Raw genomic sequence first — 13,040 nt, forward strand, 5'->3', positions numbered from 1 at the left:
GAAGCGAAAGCGGGCCGGGGGTGGGGCGGGCCCCGGGGCGGCGGCGGGGGCGGCTGGGCGCTGGCCGCGGGGAGGGGTGGCATCGGCCCACGAGCGCGGGGCACCGGGTGCTCTGCGCCCGCCTCGGACTGGAGCGAAGTCTCCAGGAAAACGCGCAGCGGAAGGTAGGCATCGCTCTCCGCACACTGGGGCGCGGGTGTGCCCAAAGTGGCCGTGGCCGTCCCCGGAGGGCGCATCCGGGCGTATTCCCTGCCCTCCTCGGGGGGAGAGGGAGAGGGAGGGCCTCGAGGAAGCCGTTGCTTTGGGCTCAAATTTACAAGACCCTAGGCTCGTATACCGCCTGCCTTCGTCTATATGCCACTCCTTGTGGACATGCTTCTTTTTTCCTCTTTCCTTCCTGCTTCCCCAAATGAGCCTTGAGTTGCTCATTTTGATTTAGGAAGTTTGGCCTGTCACCTTCTCCAGGAAGCCTTTCTTGCTTTTACTTCCCAGAGCAGCCTTCCCTGCCTGCCCCCATTTTGGCCCTCCCCATTTTCCTAACCAGGATGGAAAACGTTTTTTTGGTAGTAGTGATGCTCTGGACGGTTCTACCTCTCCCCAGCCCCCTGTCTGGCCCCAACAATAGATGCTTAACTAGTATTTGTGGAACAAATCAAGAAAAGAAAGTTCCATTTATTAAAATGTCTAACCAGGTGTTTATTATTTTGTTATTCTTATTCATTGCACAATTCCATGTCTTCCATTTTTACTTTTTGTATAGATGCGTTTTTGTGTGTTTGTGGTGCTGGGAATGGAACTTAGGGTTTTGAGCCTACTAGGCAGGTGCTCCACCACTGAGCTACATTCCCAGGCCTTTATTATTATTATTATTTTTACAAAGGTACAAGGCGTTTCAGAAACATGAAAACAAACTGTTTCAGGCACGGTTTCATATTAAAAGCATAGATCAATTTCTGACTTCCTGTTTCCCACCAAGATTCAACCTCAAGTATCTTTCCAGGAAGCAGTTATTGTAGCGCTAAGTGGGCCATCAGCCTCTGATCTCCAGCTGCTGTCCTTATCTGCAGAAAGTTCCTGAGTCAACAGAAAGGGGCCTCCCAGGTGTGCAGGAAGGAGATTGGGGCTGCTCTGCCCATTTGGCTGGACCCTTTGTCAGTGCTGGGTAGGTATGCTCACTCAGCTCAAGAACATAAAAAACACAATTAAAAAAATAAGATGGCTTAAAAAAATACCTGATAAAAATTACCTATCCCTCTCCTTTGCTATGAAATAAATAATTTATTCTAGATGTAAAAAGGGAAAGGTTTGTTCAAAGCTGCCTGTGTCCTGTTTTTGAGTGTGAAGCCGGGATCCCTTGGGGGAGGGGAGGAGCACATTGGAAGGGCTGGCTGGCCTGGGTGGCAGCCACAGGCTGCTGGGTTCCCGCCACAGCTGCAACCTGAGACCTCAGGGTTAGGATGTGCTGACTTGTGGGAGATAGCACGTGCCAGTGGGTGGAGGTGGGAAGTGCTGCTCACAAATGCAGTGGGGGAGGTAATCCCACCTAGGGGTGCTCTGCTTCCTGATCATGCCCATGCTTGGCCTATTCCTCCAGAGCACAGTATGAGAAGCTTGGCTGGTGCATCATGGGAGCCTGAGTCCCAATGACGGAAGAAGTAAGTGATTGGGGGATGGGGTCTGTGACGAGTTAGATGGGGTACCAGCTATGGGTAGGGTGTAAGGGCAGATGGGAGTACTGAGTTTTGAGTCCTAGGTCCTGTCTGGTGCTCCTTCTTCACTTTGATGAGTGCCCAGAGGTGCAGAGGGATGAGCTGGTCTCTGCTCTTAACTTTCTTGTTGCAGCTCCTGGGCTTTGTGTTCACACAGCGGGCCAGGCTCTTGTCTGCAGTCAGCTTCCGGATTCCCTGGGAGGGGCCTGTCCATCTGTATTTCCTGACATACACTGTGGGCTCAAAGCCATGCTGGGTGGCTTTCCTACAGTGGCCATCCAGAAGGACCCAGTGTGTGTGTGGTCTGTGCCCCCAGGTTACGGAGCAGCCACAGAAAAGTCTCAGCTCGCATTCTCCCTAGGGATGAGGGCTGGCCCCTGAGAAAGAGCAAGCTCAGAGCAGCACTCAGGACATAGATCCACAGAGCAGGGACGCCCACTTGGCCTTTGGACCGCACTTTTGGCCTCTAGTCCTACTTCCTCTCCAGCGTGTGTGTGTGTGTGTGTGTGTGTGTGTGTGTGTGTGTGTGCGTGTGTGTCTGTGTCTGTGTGTGTGTGTCTGTGTGTGTGTGACGGGGTGGCTCTGCACATCCTGTACTGGGGTTCTCCACCTCCATGGGTCCCCTCTTCTATCTTGGACGAGGCAGGCTGTCACCAAGAAGTCACAGATAGCTCTGTAAGTAGACCCTACTATCTATATCCCTGGATCAGGCCAATTGTGGGGGGAAAGAATCTGGCTGACTCTCGGTTCACTCGCCCTCAGGTTAAAGCCTCCTGGGCCCCTTTATAAGCCAACCTAGGTCATGAGCACCATGCAGGGTCAAGTCAAGGTTGCTGGTAGCCCGTCCTACTGAGGCTCACACCAGGTGTGCCTGGTTCAGAAGGAGAAACTGCGACTAAAGAGGACTTTGCAAGAGGTCACCAAGTAAGCGGAACACAGCCAAGGCCAAAACCAGTTGAGTTCAGGGTGAGAAACAGCAGACAGACAAATAGACAGACAGACCCAGGAGAGCAGGATCTCAAGCCCAACCCTGCTGTGATCCTACTAGCTTCTCCTACAGATTTCTCCACCTGTAAAATGAGGGAATTGGGCCAGATCACTCGTTTACAAATGTAAAAACAAAAAATGACCACTTGCTATCTCAGGTCCAGCTCTTACTTTCTACAATGTTCTTTTCCCCCCTTAAGAACTTATAGCCATAGCAGACCCTTAACTGAATTCAGCAGGAGGCAAAGTGTCATCTAAACAAAGTCAGGACAAAACCGCTGTTGAAAGAAGGCAAAGAGAAACACCGGCTCCGAGTCCCACTGCAATCTCTTTCCAAGGCCGAGAGTTTTGTCTTCTCGTAAAAAATATAGAAATAGTGGTTGTTCTTGGGACTTGTGGTTTGGTTCTGGACCTCCCCACAGAGCCGAGTGGTGTCCCTGAGGTGAGGGTGGCAGAGACCTCTGCTCAGTACTGTCCCAAACTCATCTGCAGGTTTTTGATCTCCAGTTCCAGCTGCTTGGCCTGGACCTCTCGCTGTGTCACCAGTTCCCGGAGCCTTCGAATCTCTTCCTGCTGTCTGTAGAACATCTGTAGCAGCTGGGAAAGCAGAGATCAGAGGACAGAGTTACCTGGCTAGCCTGGGATGCTAGGGCAAGGCACTGGAAGACCAAAACACCACCCTACCCTTTTTTAGTGATACTAGAATTTGAACTCAGTGCTTCATGCTTGGAAGAGGTAGTTGCTCTGCCACTTGAGCCATGCCCCAGACATTAAAAATAATTTTGATACTATTAACATGCTATACAGAAGGGCTACAATTTCATAAGTCAGATAATGAGGACATTTTTTTTTGGATAATATCACCCCTTCCTTTACTTTTCCCCAGTTTCTCTCTTTCATTTCTTGTCCATAAGTTACACAGGTCATTTTCCACCACAGTGTATACTGAAGACCATTGTGGCATTTGTTCACCTTCCTCCCTCCCTTTCTGTACCTTTACCCACCCAGGAGAAAAAAAAAACCCAAAGTAAAAACATATACCACCACTAATAACATAACAAAAAAAAAAACCCATGTTTCCATTTCCTGGTGTTCATTTCAATAAATAGTTTAAATGTTCAGAGGAGTTACACCTTTGGGTTCCTCCCTTAAGGGTATCTATCTGCCTTTAGTCTGGCTGACTGTATGTGAATGCCTAGAATCCTATGTAGGTTTTCAGCTTATCATGTCCAGGGGTATTTTAGGTCTACCTTTGACATCTGGGAGAAAACATGTGCCATTTGTCTCTGAGCTTGGCTTATCTCACTTAACATGATTCATGGTTCCATTTCCCTGAAAATGACATAATCTTATTCTTTCTAATGGGTGAATATATTTTTTTCCAGTCGTGGGTTGTAAACTCTGGGCCTGGGTGCTGTCCCTGAGCTCTTTGGTTCAAGGCTAGTGCTCTACCATTTGAGCCACAGCGCCACTGCTGGTTTTCTGAGTGGTCTTATTGGAGAGATTCACGGACTTTCCTGCCTAAGCTGGCTTTGATCTGTGATCCTCAGATCTTAGCCTCTGGAGTAGGTTTACAGGTATGAGCCACCACCGCCGGCTTGTAGGGAAATTGTTTAGGTTTTTTTTTTGTTTTTGTTTTTTTTTGTTGTTTTTTTTTTTAAGAATCTCCAAACCTCCTTCCAGAATGGTTGCACTAGTTTACATTTCCAAAAATGCACTAGGGTTCCTTTCTCTCTACATCCCTGCCAGCATTTGTTGTTGTCCAAATACATGCTGGCCAATTTAACTGGGTTGAGATGGAATCTCAGAGTTTTGTTTTGTTTTGTTTTGTTTTGGGGGGGTCCAGTAGTGGGGCCTGGGTGCTGTCCCTCAGCTCTTCAGCTCAAGGCTAGTGCTCTACACTTGAGCCACAGCGCCACTTCCGGCTTTTTTCTTTTTGCTTATGTGGTGCTGAGGAATTGAACCCAGGGCCTCAGGCATGCAAAGCAAGCACTCTACCACTGAGCCACCTTCCCAGCCCCTCAGAGTTTTGATTTACATTTCCATATGGCCAGGGATGTCGAGCATTTCCTCATGTGCCAATTTGCCATTCTTCTTCTAAGAAGGCTCTCCTTGGCTCCTTTGCCCTTTTATTGATTAGTTTCCTTAGCCATGTTTGCTTTAATTATTCAGATAGGGTGTACAAGTTTGCCTGAGTGGAGTTTGGACTGAGATCCTCCTACCTACTACAGCCTCCAAGAGTGGCTGGGTGATAGTCATGTGTCACCATATCTAGCTTGTTCTATGAAATTAGGTCTCGATAATTTTTTTTTGGGAGGGGGGAGGACAGGCCTTCACTTTCCAAGGCCTCCCATGGAGCTGAGATTACAGGCATGAACCCCTTTTGCCCAATACTGCCACTTTCTGACTCAAGTAGAGGTGATAAAATTAACAAAGGATAACCATGATGCCTATCTGCTACAAAGTCTTGTTTATTTCATCCAGCAAGTGAAATTCAAAAAGGCTTGAATGCTTCTTGAAGACAGGAGAACAGGATATTCTGTCCAGATGTCTAGAGATCGGTGTAATCTGTGGTGAGTCACCTACCTACGCTAAGCTTCAATCTCCTCTGGGAATGGGAGTCAGAAAAGTTACCTCACCATTCACACAGTACGGTTAGCAGTCTAGATCTTGGTGGGGAGAGTCGCTCCACCAAAGGGAAGTGAGCCCAGGTCTGAGGCCGTGGGCAGAGCCACCATCACCTCTGCATCCTCACTGACATGCCAGCCCTCTTATCAGCTCCTCCACACTGACCTCCAGGGCTGTGGAGAGAACTGAGTTCCAAGTACTGCCAAGGGCCTGCCTGCTCGCTCCAGAGCCTGGCACCTAGCAGGCACTTAGCAAAGCCAACTCTACCTTCTTTTTTGCAGTACTGAGGATTTGATCCAGGGTCTATGCTGAGGCAGGTACTCTACCACTTGAGCCACAATCCCAAGCCCTAAAGGTTGATGCTGAAAGCTTAGAAAATTCCAGAAGGTTGGTGCTGTATAATGCCCTCCAGGTTAAATGTGAATTTTACAGATACCTCTTTGCCAGCAACTCACATTCTCTTGTTCATGTTGGTATAGACTCGGTGCTCAGAGCCTACTTATTGACTGAATTATTCAGGTAAGCCAAGGCCCAGGCCAGGCCAGAGAGATGGCTGCAGCTCTCATGCCCTTATTCCTCTGCCTTCTTCTAGGACCTTCCCATGGGGGGCTGAGCTGATCCCCTCTCCCAGTGCCCCCCCGCCACATGCCTGCTTTCCCTCATACCTCATTCTCCGTCTTTGGTGGAGGACATTCAAAAACATCAAAGCCATTTGTGAGCCAAGACTTCTTCTCCTCCAGCTGGTGTTCTGTTGTCCAACTAGTCACCTTCCCCTCTGGCAGAGAGCAGGACTTCCGGCCAACGTCTGCAGCCAGCTTTGCTGTAGGCCCCAAGGGCGGGCTTGAGGCAGAGGCCCCAGAAGTGGAGAGGGGTCTCTCTGGAGGCAGTGGCTGGGGACTCAGCAGCTGAGAGCCGGGCCTAAGAGACATCAGGACTGGATCTGGGAGGAAAACAAAAGGCTATCAGCGGACTGAGCAGCCCTAAGCAGATGGGCATAGGGCACCGACATAATGCAGGTGCCCCCATGACAGGCAGCCACCTGTGTGCAGCTACCTACACAAAGGCTGGCGTGTGGGAACAGCAGAGCATGTGCACAAGAGCTACCCCAGAGGCCGTGAGCTCCAGGGGAGGGGGCCACCCTCAGTGACCTCTGCCATCTACTAAGTTCATTGTTAGCACTCCAGGGAGCAAGGAAGGCAGGCACCACAATACAGAGGAAGGTGGAGGCTGGAGGGAGGGTGCAGAGTCCAGATAAGTACCGCACAAAACTGGGAAATGACACTAGTCAGCAGGGTCAGGACTTCAGATCCTGGGGATATATGAAATATGGGGGGTGTGCACCCGATGTGGGTGGGGACATAGTTCTCCTCCTGCTGGGCTGATACTTGCACTGACAGAAGTGGACAGTCAGGCCAGGCAGTGGGCAGAGGAGGTAAATGCAATGTGTGGGTGGGGAACAGATAGGAGTCTAACCACAGTCACCTGATTAGCCTGCATATGACACCTTCCACAGGGAATATCCCTTGAGCTAGACTTCCTTCTTGTCTTCCTTCCTTCCTTCCTTTCTTCTTTCCTTCCTTCCTTCCCTCTTTCCTTCCTTCCTTCCCTTTCCTTTCTTTCCTTCCTTCCTTCCCTTTCCTTTCCTTGCTTCCTTCCCTCCCTTCCTTCCTTCCTTCCTTCCTTCCTTCCTTCCTTCCTTCCTTCCTTTCTTTTCTTTCTTTCTTTCTTCTCTCTTTTCCTTGCTGCCCTTTAGTTCTTTTGCTCAAGTCTAGTCCTCTACCACTTGAGCCACAGCTCCACTTCTGGCCTTTTGCTAGTAAATAGTTTCCTAGGCTTTCCTGCCCAGGCTGGGTTTGAACTGCAGTCTTTGGATCTCAGCCTCTTACTAGCGAGGATTACAGGTGTGAGCCGCCAGTGCCAGGCTGAGCTGGAGTTTCAGAGTGCCTTGGTGAAGCGCCTGACTCGCTAGCCCTGTGTGTGACTGTGTAACCAGTGGGGACTGGCTGTCCTCTAAGAGACAGGATGAAAAAAATATAGGCAAAACCCTGCTCAGCCACTCGGGGCCACTGGAAAGCCAGTCTCCACCGCCACCCCCCCCCCCTCAACTCTCTTGTTTTCCTCCTTCCTCACCTTTGTTCATCCCACTGAGCCACTCCTGGGCAGACAGGGAGGGCTGAGCCCCTGCTGTGGGTGGGTAGATGTCTTCTTGGTACGATTCCGACTGCAAGAGAACGCTGGACAGTGAGGGGATGGCCGAGGGGTGGCTGCCCACATGGGGAGGATTACCCCCACCCCTGCTGAGCTGAGGCCACCAAGGCCCAGATCTGCCCAGTGCACAACAAAGGTGGGCGAGGCCCAGCCCCCTGGCCCCAGTGATGTCACATTGACCCTGAGCAGGGCCATTCCCCCAGTGAGGGCCCCTCAGCCCCTCCCCACAGCATAGGCCAGAGGTTCTGAGACCTGGACACCCCAGGCCTGCCTCCTCCATGCCTTACCCGCCGGGGTACGATCATGGAGACGGGCTCAATGAGGCTTTTGGTTGTGATCAGCTTGTAGAAGCGGAAGATCTCGCAGGAGGACACGTCGAGACCTCTCTTTGGCATGACACCTGTGGATTGATGGCCAAAGAGGGTCAAGGCGTTCTAGTCAGGCTGAGCCCCGGTGGGCCTAGAGTACAAGGCAAAGCCAAGCTGAATACCCGGACCCTTAGTGGAGGCTGGGCCAGACCCTGGGCTAGAAAAATGGAATCAAAGTAACCAGATTCCTCTCCACCCTCAAGGGTTTCAATAGTTCTAGCTACAACCTCACGGGCACTATCATGCTCTGCTCTACTCTCCTACCTCCATCTCAAAGCCTCTGCTCTGTAACAGCTGCTTAGTCCGGTTAGCCTACTTTTGACTTTGACAGCACTGAGCCTGAAACTCAGGGCCTTGCATTTGCTAGGTGGGTGCTCTACCACTTGAACCATGCCTCTAATCTTTTTTTTGGTGCTGGCAATGGGGCTGGAACTCCCCTGGGTTTTCTCCCTTTTTCTATTCCAGGCTGGCATTCTACTACTTGAGCTACACTTCCACTTCTAGCGTTTTGGTGGCTAATTGGAGATAAGCATCTTTTGGATTTGTCTCTCTGGGCTGGCTTCAGGAACCACGATCCTCACATTTCAGTCTGTGGGCTAGCTAGGATTACAGGTGTGAGCCACTGGCGCCTGGTCTGGCTCCTTTTTACAAATTTTAGTTATTTTTCATATAGGGTTTTGTGTTTTTGCCCAGAGCTGGACTCTTCCCCCCGCTGGGATGACAGGCATTTAGTATTACATCTGGCTTTTTGGTTGAAGTGGGGATTTTTACCAACTTTTCACCTGGGCTAACCTCAAACATCAGTCTTCCTGATCTCCAATTCCTAAGTAGCTGAGGTGACAGAAGTTACATTATGGTGGCTGGCTTCTAGTTTTCTATTCATTAGTGTTAGCATGGTATATCTGTCTTCAGTCCTTTACTTTTTAGTTGTTATAAAGGTGACGTACAGAGGGGTTACAGCTACCTAAGTCAGATAATGAGTACATTTCTTTTTGAACAGTGTCACCCCCCTTTCTTATTTTCTCCCAGTTTTTTTTCCCCACCCAACCCATCTAGCCCCTTACTTTTTTTTTTTTAATCAACTTATGTGGATTTTTTTTTTTTTTTGTCGGTCGTGGGGCTTGAACTCTGTGCCTGGGCGCTGTCCCTCATCTCTTCAGCTCAAGGCTAGCGCTCTACCACTTGAGCCACAGCGCCACTTCTGGCTTTTTCTGCTCATGTGGTGCTGAGGAATCGAACCCAGGGCCTCTTACATGCAAGGCAAGCGCTCTACCACTGAACTACCTTCCCAGCCCCCTGGACTTCTTACAAGTAGCATATAGTTGGATCTTTCTAAACTCTAATACATTTAGAAAGGAGCAGGGCATTGACTGCTGGAAATCCCTTTAGGTCAATGTGTTTCATTTCTCTGACACTATGGCCCGAGCCACGTCCTTCTCTCCTAGCCATGCTCTTCATCCTCTTTCAGTTCCTCTACTACTGCTTCCTCTGGGAAGCCCCCCTGGCTGGCTCCTTTGTGCTGCCCTATACCTCAGAGACAGCCCTGCTGTGGTTTGAGGGTCCCCCACCCAAGGTTTCATATGTGGCAATAAAATTTTCACTGGGCAGTATGAAAGCGGATGGCGATGTAATGTGTGAGTGGTGTTTAGGGTGGGAGTCTGGGAGGGAATATACACATCATGGGATGTCCCGCCTGTCTCAGGACTCAGCCAGCACAAAGGATGTTGCTAAGGGCCGCCCCTCCACCCTGGACCTCCTGAACCATGAGCCCAGACACATCTCCTTTGGTTAAATCCTTTGGTGAGCGCACTGTGTGATGGGCACCAGAACCAAGCACTAAGGCCCACAGGTCAGCCCTGCTGTACCTCCTGCCTCCCCTCCTGTGGCTGCCCGGCCAGCCCCGACTCACCGATCCCCTTCTGCGGGTTATAGGAGCGGTATTCAGTCAGGTAGTTGAGGTGCGGCTTGTCGGCGCTCACCTCGTAGTAGCGGATGTTGCCATCACCCTGAGGCAGGGAGGGCAAAGGTCAGAGCCGGCCATCCGGGCTGCCCTGCCCACACAGTGGCCAGGCAGCAGAACCCTGGCCTTGCGTGAACCCCAGGGGATCCAGGGAATGCACCCTACCGCCGGTGAAGGAAGAGAGGTCAACCCGCCCTCTAACCAGGACCTACACACCCTGAGGACAGGCCCAAGTCTCCAGAGAGGCTGTCTTCAGAGACCACCAGTGGATCTTACCCCTAGGGGGGGGGGGATTTCTGGTTGTCATGGTGACCTGAGGCCAGAGGGACTTGGTCTCTGTTGGGATAACTTGGGGTAACAAGTGCTCTCCTTGTCTCCTCTCTGTACCCCCAGAGTCCAGGGCTGCTGTGGAGACAGCTGTGGAGCTGAGCTCGGACCCTTCCTGCCTCCCGTCTGGCCGGACTGACCTTCCCCACCACGTAGAGCATGTTGGTATCTGGGTCGTAGAAGGGGAACAGCACGCCCGAGGAGCCGTCCAGGTCCTCTTCGGTGAGAGGCACTGACAGGTCTTCCTGCAAGGGGAGGGAGTCAGGAAAGCTTGTGAGTTAGAGACCTGGTACCCCAGGGCAGTGTGCATGTGTGTGCACACATACATGTGTGTGTATCATCACCCTCACCCAAAGGATGTGTCTATATGGGCATGAGTGTTTGTCTATGTACACATACAGGTACAAGATAAAACGTGACCTCGTGGGTGCAGAGGGTACCTGTGTACATGTATGTATCTCACCACCCTTTCTGCATAAAGGTTCATGTGTGTTTATGCATACATGCATGCACGTAAGACAAACTCGATCTACTATGTACATATGTGTACATATATATACCTCACTCTTGCTGAAAGGACATGCATGTATGTGCATGAACATTTATGTTGTGTGGGTGTATGTGTGTGTGTGTGAGAGGGAGAGAGTGATTGGAGATTGAACCCAGGCCCTGGTGCTTTCTGGGTAGGCAATCTACTACCCTCTGCCTCCTGAGTAGCTGGAGTCATAGCTGGCTTAGCAAGTCTCTCTCTTTTTTTGGTTATTGGCTGTGGTGCTTGAACTTAGTGTCTGGGTGCTATCCCTGAGCTTTTTGTGCTCCAGGATAGCACTATACCACTTTGAGTCACAGCTCCACTTCTGGCTTTTTTTTTTTTTTTTGGTGGTTAATTGGAGATAAGAGTCTCACAGACTTTTCTGCCCAGGCTGGCTTCAAACTGTGATCCTCAGATCTCAGCCTCCTGAGTAGCTGGGATTACAGGTGTGAGCCACCAGCACCTGGCTAGCAAGCCATTTTTGGCTTACCTGATCTCACATATCTCTACCCTGCTCTGAGTTTATTTTTTCCTTTATCTGGGTGGATGAAGGTTCTGTCCAGTCTCTGAAGCATGTGCCAAGTGCTCCTTCCAGACAGCACTGCCAGGCAACCTTCTCCCTCAGCTGCCCATCCATTCAGCTTATTAGCCTTGCACTGGGGGCCTGTCTCCAGCTGTGCCCTTCTCCCCACAGGGCCCCGCCCATCTCCCTCCTGAATAACAAGAGGTAAAGCCAATGGGCTGTTGACCTCTCCTGTCCCTGGCCTCTGCATACCAGATAGATGAGGCTGAGGGTGGTGGGAAGGGTAAGGAGGGTGCGGAGACTCACCTGGTTCCACAGGACCATCTGCCGGTTGTTCCAGCGGGATGTGCCTGTGGACAGCAGCTTTTTCATGCTCCCCAGAAACAGCACCTTGTTGGCACGGTGCTCCTTGTAGCTGGCTTCCTGGAGGGACATGTGTGTCAATTCAGGGGGATCCTGCCTGGGGCTCCTGGTTGCAGCTGGGGCTTGCTTCTGGCCTCCTTCTCTTACCCAGCCCTCTGGAGACCATCCCTCAGGGGGACACCACCTCCAGGAAGCCATGTAGTCTTTCCCCACTCTTGGCTGGAAGTTAGTGTTTCTGAGCTAGGATAGGCAACCTCTGTCCTGATTCATACTTGCTAAAAGCCTATGCCAAGCATACTTGCCTGGCACCTATGCCAATCAAGGCACAGAACTGGATATGCACTGCACCCAGCATGTCCAATCTGATCCTCAATGAGGAAGGATTGAAAGGGGCAGAGTGCTTGCCTAAGGGGACTCAGTAGGGCCTCGGTCTCCTGACCCAGAACAGCAACTAGAACAGAGCTGAGGCATCCTGACCAACTTCGGCAGCTTGATGTGGGTATGTCACTTCTTTTTGGTCTCATTTTCTTTATCTGAAAAGTGGGCGTGGCCCATCTTTCTTTATGCTGCCTAGCCCAGCCATCCACGGCAGTCCCCGCACACTTCCCTCAGAGTCTCCCCAGCCTGCACTGACCTGCAGGACGGTCCCTAACCGGGGATCGAGAATGCGAATCTTGCGGTCTTTACAGGTGGTGGCCAGCAGGCTGCCGTTGGTGTTGAAGGACATTGAGAGGATGACGTCTTGGTGACAGGCGATTGTCTTCACAGGGCTCATGATGACAGATTCCTTTGTATCCAGGTTCCAGATCATCACCTGCCATGGCAGAATGCTGGATCTGAGCACCATGGCCTGACCCACACAGTTCACAGGGTTACACACGGTATCTCCTCCCCCCCCCCGTGTGTGTGTGTGTGTGTGTGTGTGTGTGTGTGTGTGTGTGTGTGTGTGAGTGTGTGTAGCTGGCTGCCTGGCCCACAGCATGGGGTGGAAGCTGGAGTCAGAGTGGCTTGAAGAGGAGGATCAATACCATCTTTCTCTGCCCGTGCTGGGAGGACCCCAGGGGACCAGATGATCCAGTGTTCGAATCGTTATTAGAAGCGTTTTTCACTTTCCTTGGCTAACCAGGGCTGCCATGGCTAGGTGCACAGGCTGTGCTCTGCACATCTCCAAGGTAACCCATAGCCACAGTTTGTGCGTGAGTGGCGCCCCCTGGAGGCGGGGATGGAATACGTCCGTTGGACATATAGACATACCTCACATAAAGAGCAGAAGGCTGCAGAAAGCCAGCGCTCCCTGGGACAGCTCCCACTCCTCCAAATCTACCACAGAAGCCCCTGAGGTGCAGCTGCAAAGTCCCATAGAAATAGAAGGGCCGAGAAACCAATGCTGGGGCCAGTGACCTGATTTACCTACCCACTGGGAAAGAGACCCAGG

The 13,040-nt window shown here is 51.2% G+C and overlaps 1 protein-coding gene and 1 long non-coding RNA gene across 6 annotated transcripts in view; one reads left to right on the forward strand and one right to left on the reverse strand.

The window, feature by feature from the left end:
* The first annotated feature begins 80 nt into the window (after positions 1–80).
* LOC138819180 (uncharacterized) lies at positions 81–10,758 on the forward strand. 3 transcript variants are annotated; one of them, XR_011369349.1, is made up of 6 exons: positions 81–164; positions 1,068–1,162; positions 1,595–1,655; positions 5,181–5,269; positions 5,606–5,843; positions 10,254–10,758. It is a non-coding gene; the product is annotated as an uncharacterized lncRNA (long non-coding RNA). The 3 variants fall into 3 exon arrangements; XR_011369348.1 differs by lacking the exon at positions 5,606–5,843; XR_011369344.1 differs by lacking the exons at positions 5,181–5,269; positions 5,606–5,843; positions 10,254–10,758 and adding an exon at positions 3,189–3,279.
* Positions 3,006–13,040, reverse strand: part of Coro2a (coronin 2A) — a 53,245-nt gene continuing 43,210 nt past the window's right edge. For all 3 annotated transcript variants that reach the window (XM_070010479.1, XM_070010472.1, XM_070010488.1), the window contains 8 exons: positions 12,240–12,419; positions 11,549–11,665; positions 10,328–10,432; positions 9,810–9,906; positions 7,820–7,932; positions 7,455–7,545; positions 5,990–6,264; positions 3,006–3,293 (listed from right to left, as the gene is read on the reverse strand). In XM_070010479.1, the coding sequence (XP_069866580.1) occupies positions 3,162–3,293; positions 5,990–6,264; positions 7,455–7,545; positions 7,820–7,932; positions 9,810–9,906; positions 10,328–10,432; positions 11,549–11,665; positions 12,240–12,419 (1,110 nt within the window). In that variant the 3' untranslated portion in view covers positions 3,006–3,161. The remainder of the gene's footprint in view (positions 3,294–5,989; positions 6,265–7,454; positions 7,546–7,819; positions 7,933–9,809; positions 9,907–10,327; positions 10,433–11,548; positions 11,666–12,239; positions 12,420–13,040) is intronic.

Source organism: Dipodomys merriami, unplaced genomic scaffold, assembly GCF_024711535.1.
Source record: "Dipodomys merriami isolate MVZ:Mamm:240054 unplaced genomic scaffold, mDipMer1.0.p SCAF_11, whole genome shotgun sequence".
Lineage (NCBI taxonomy): Eukaryota > Metazoa > Chordata > Mammalia > Rodentia > Heteromyidae > Dipodomys > Dipodomys merriami.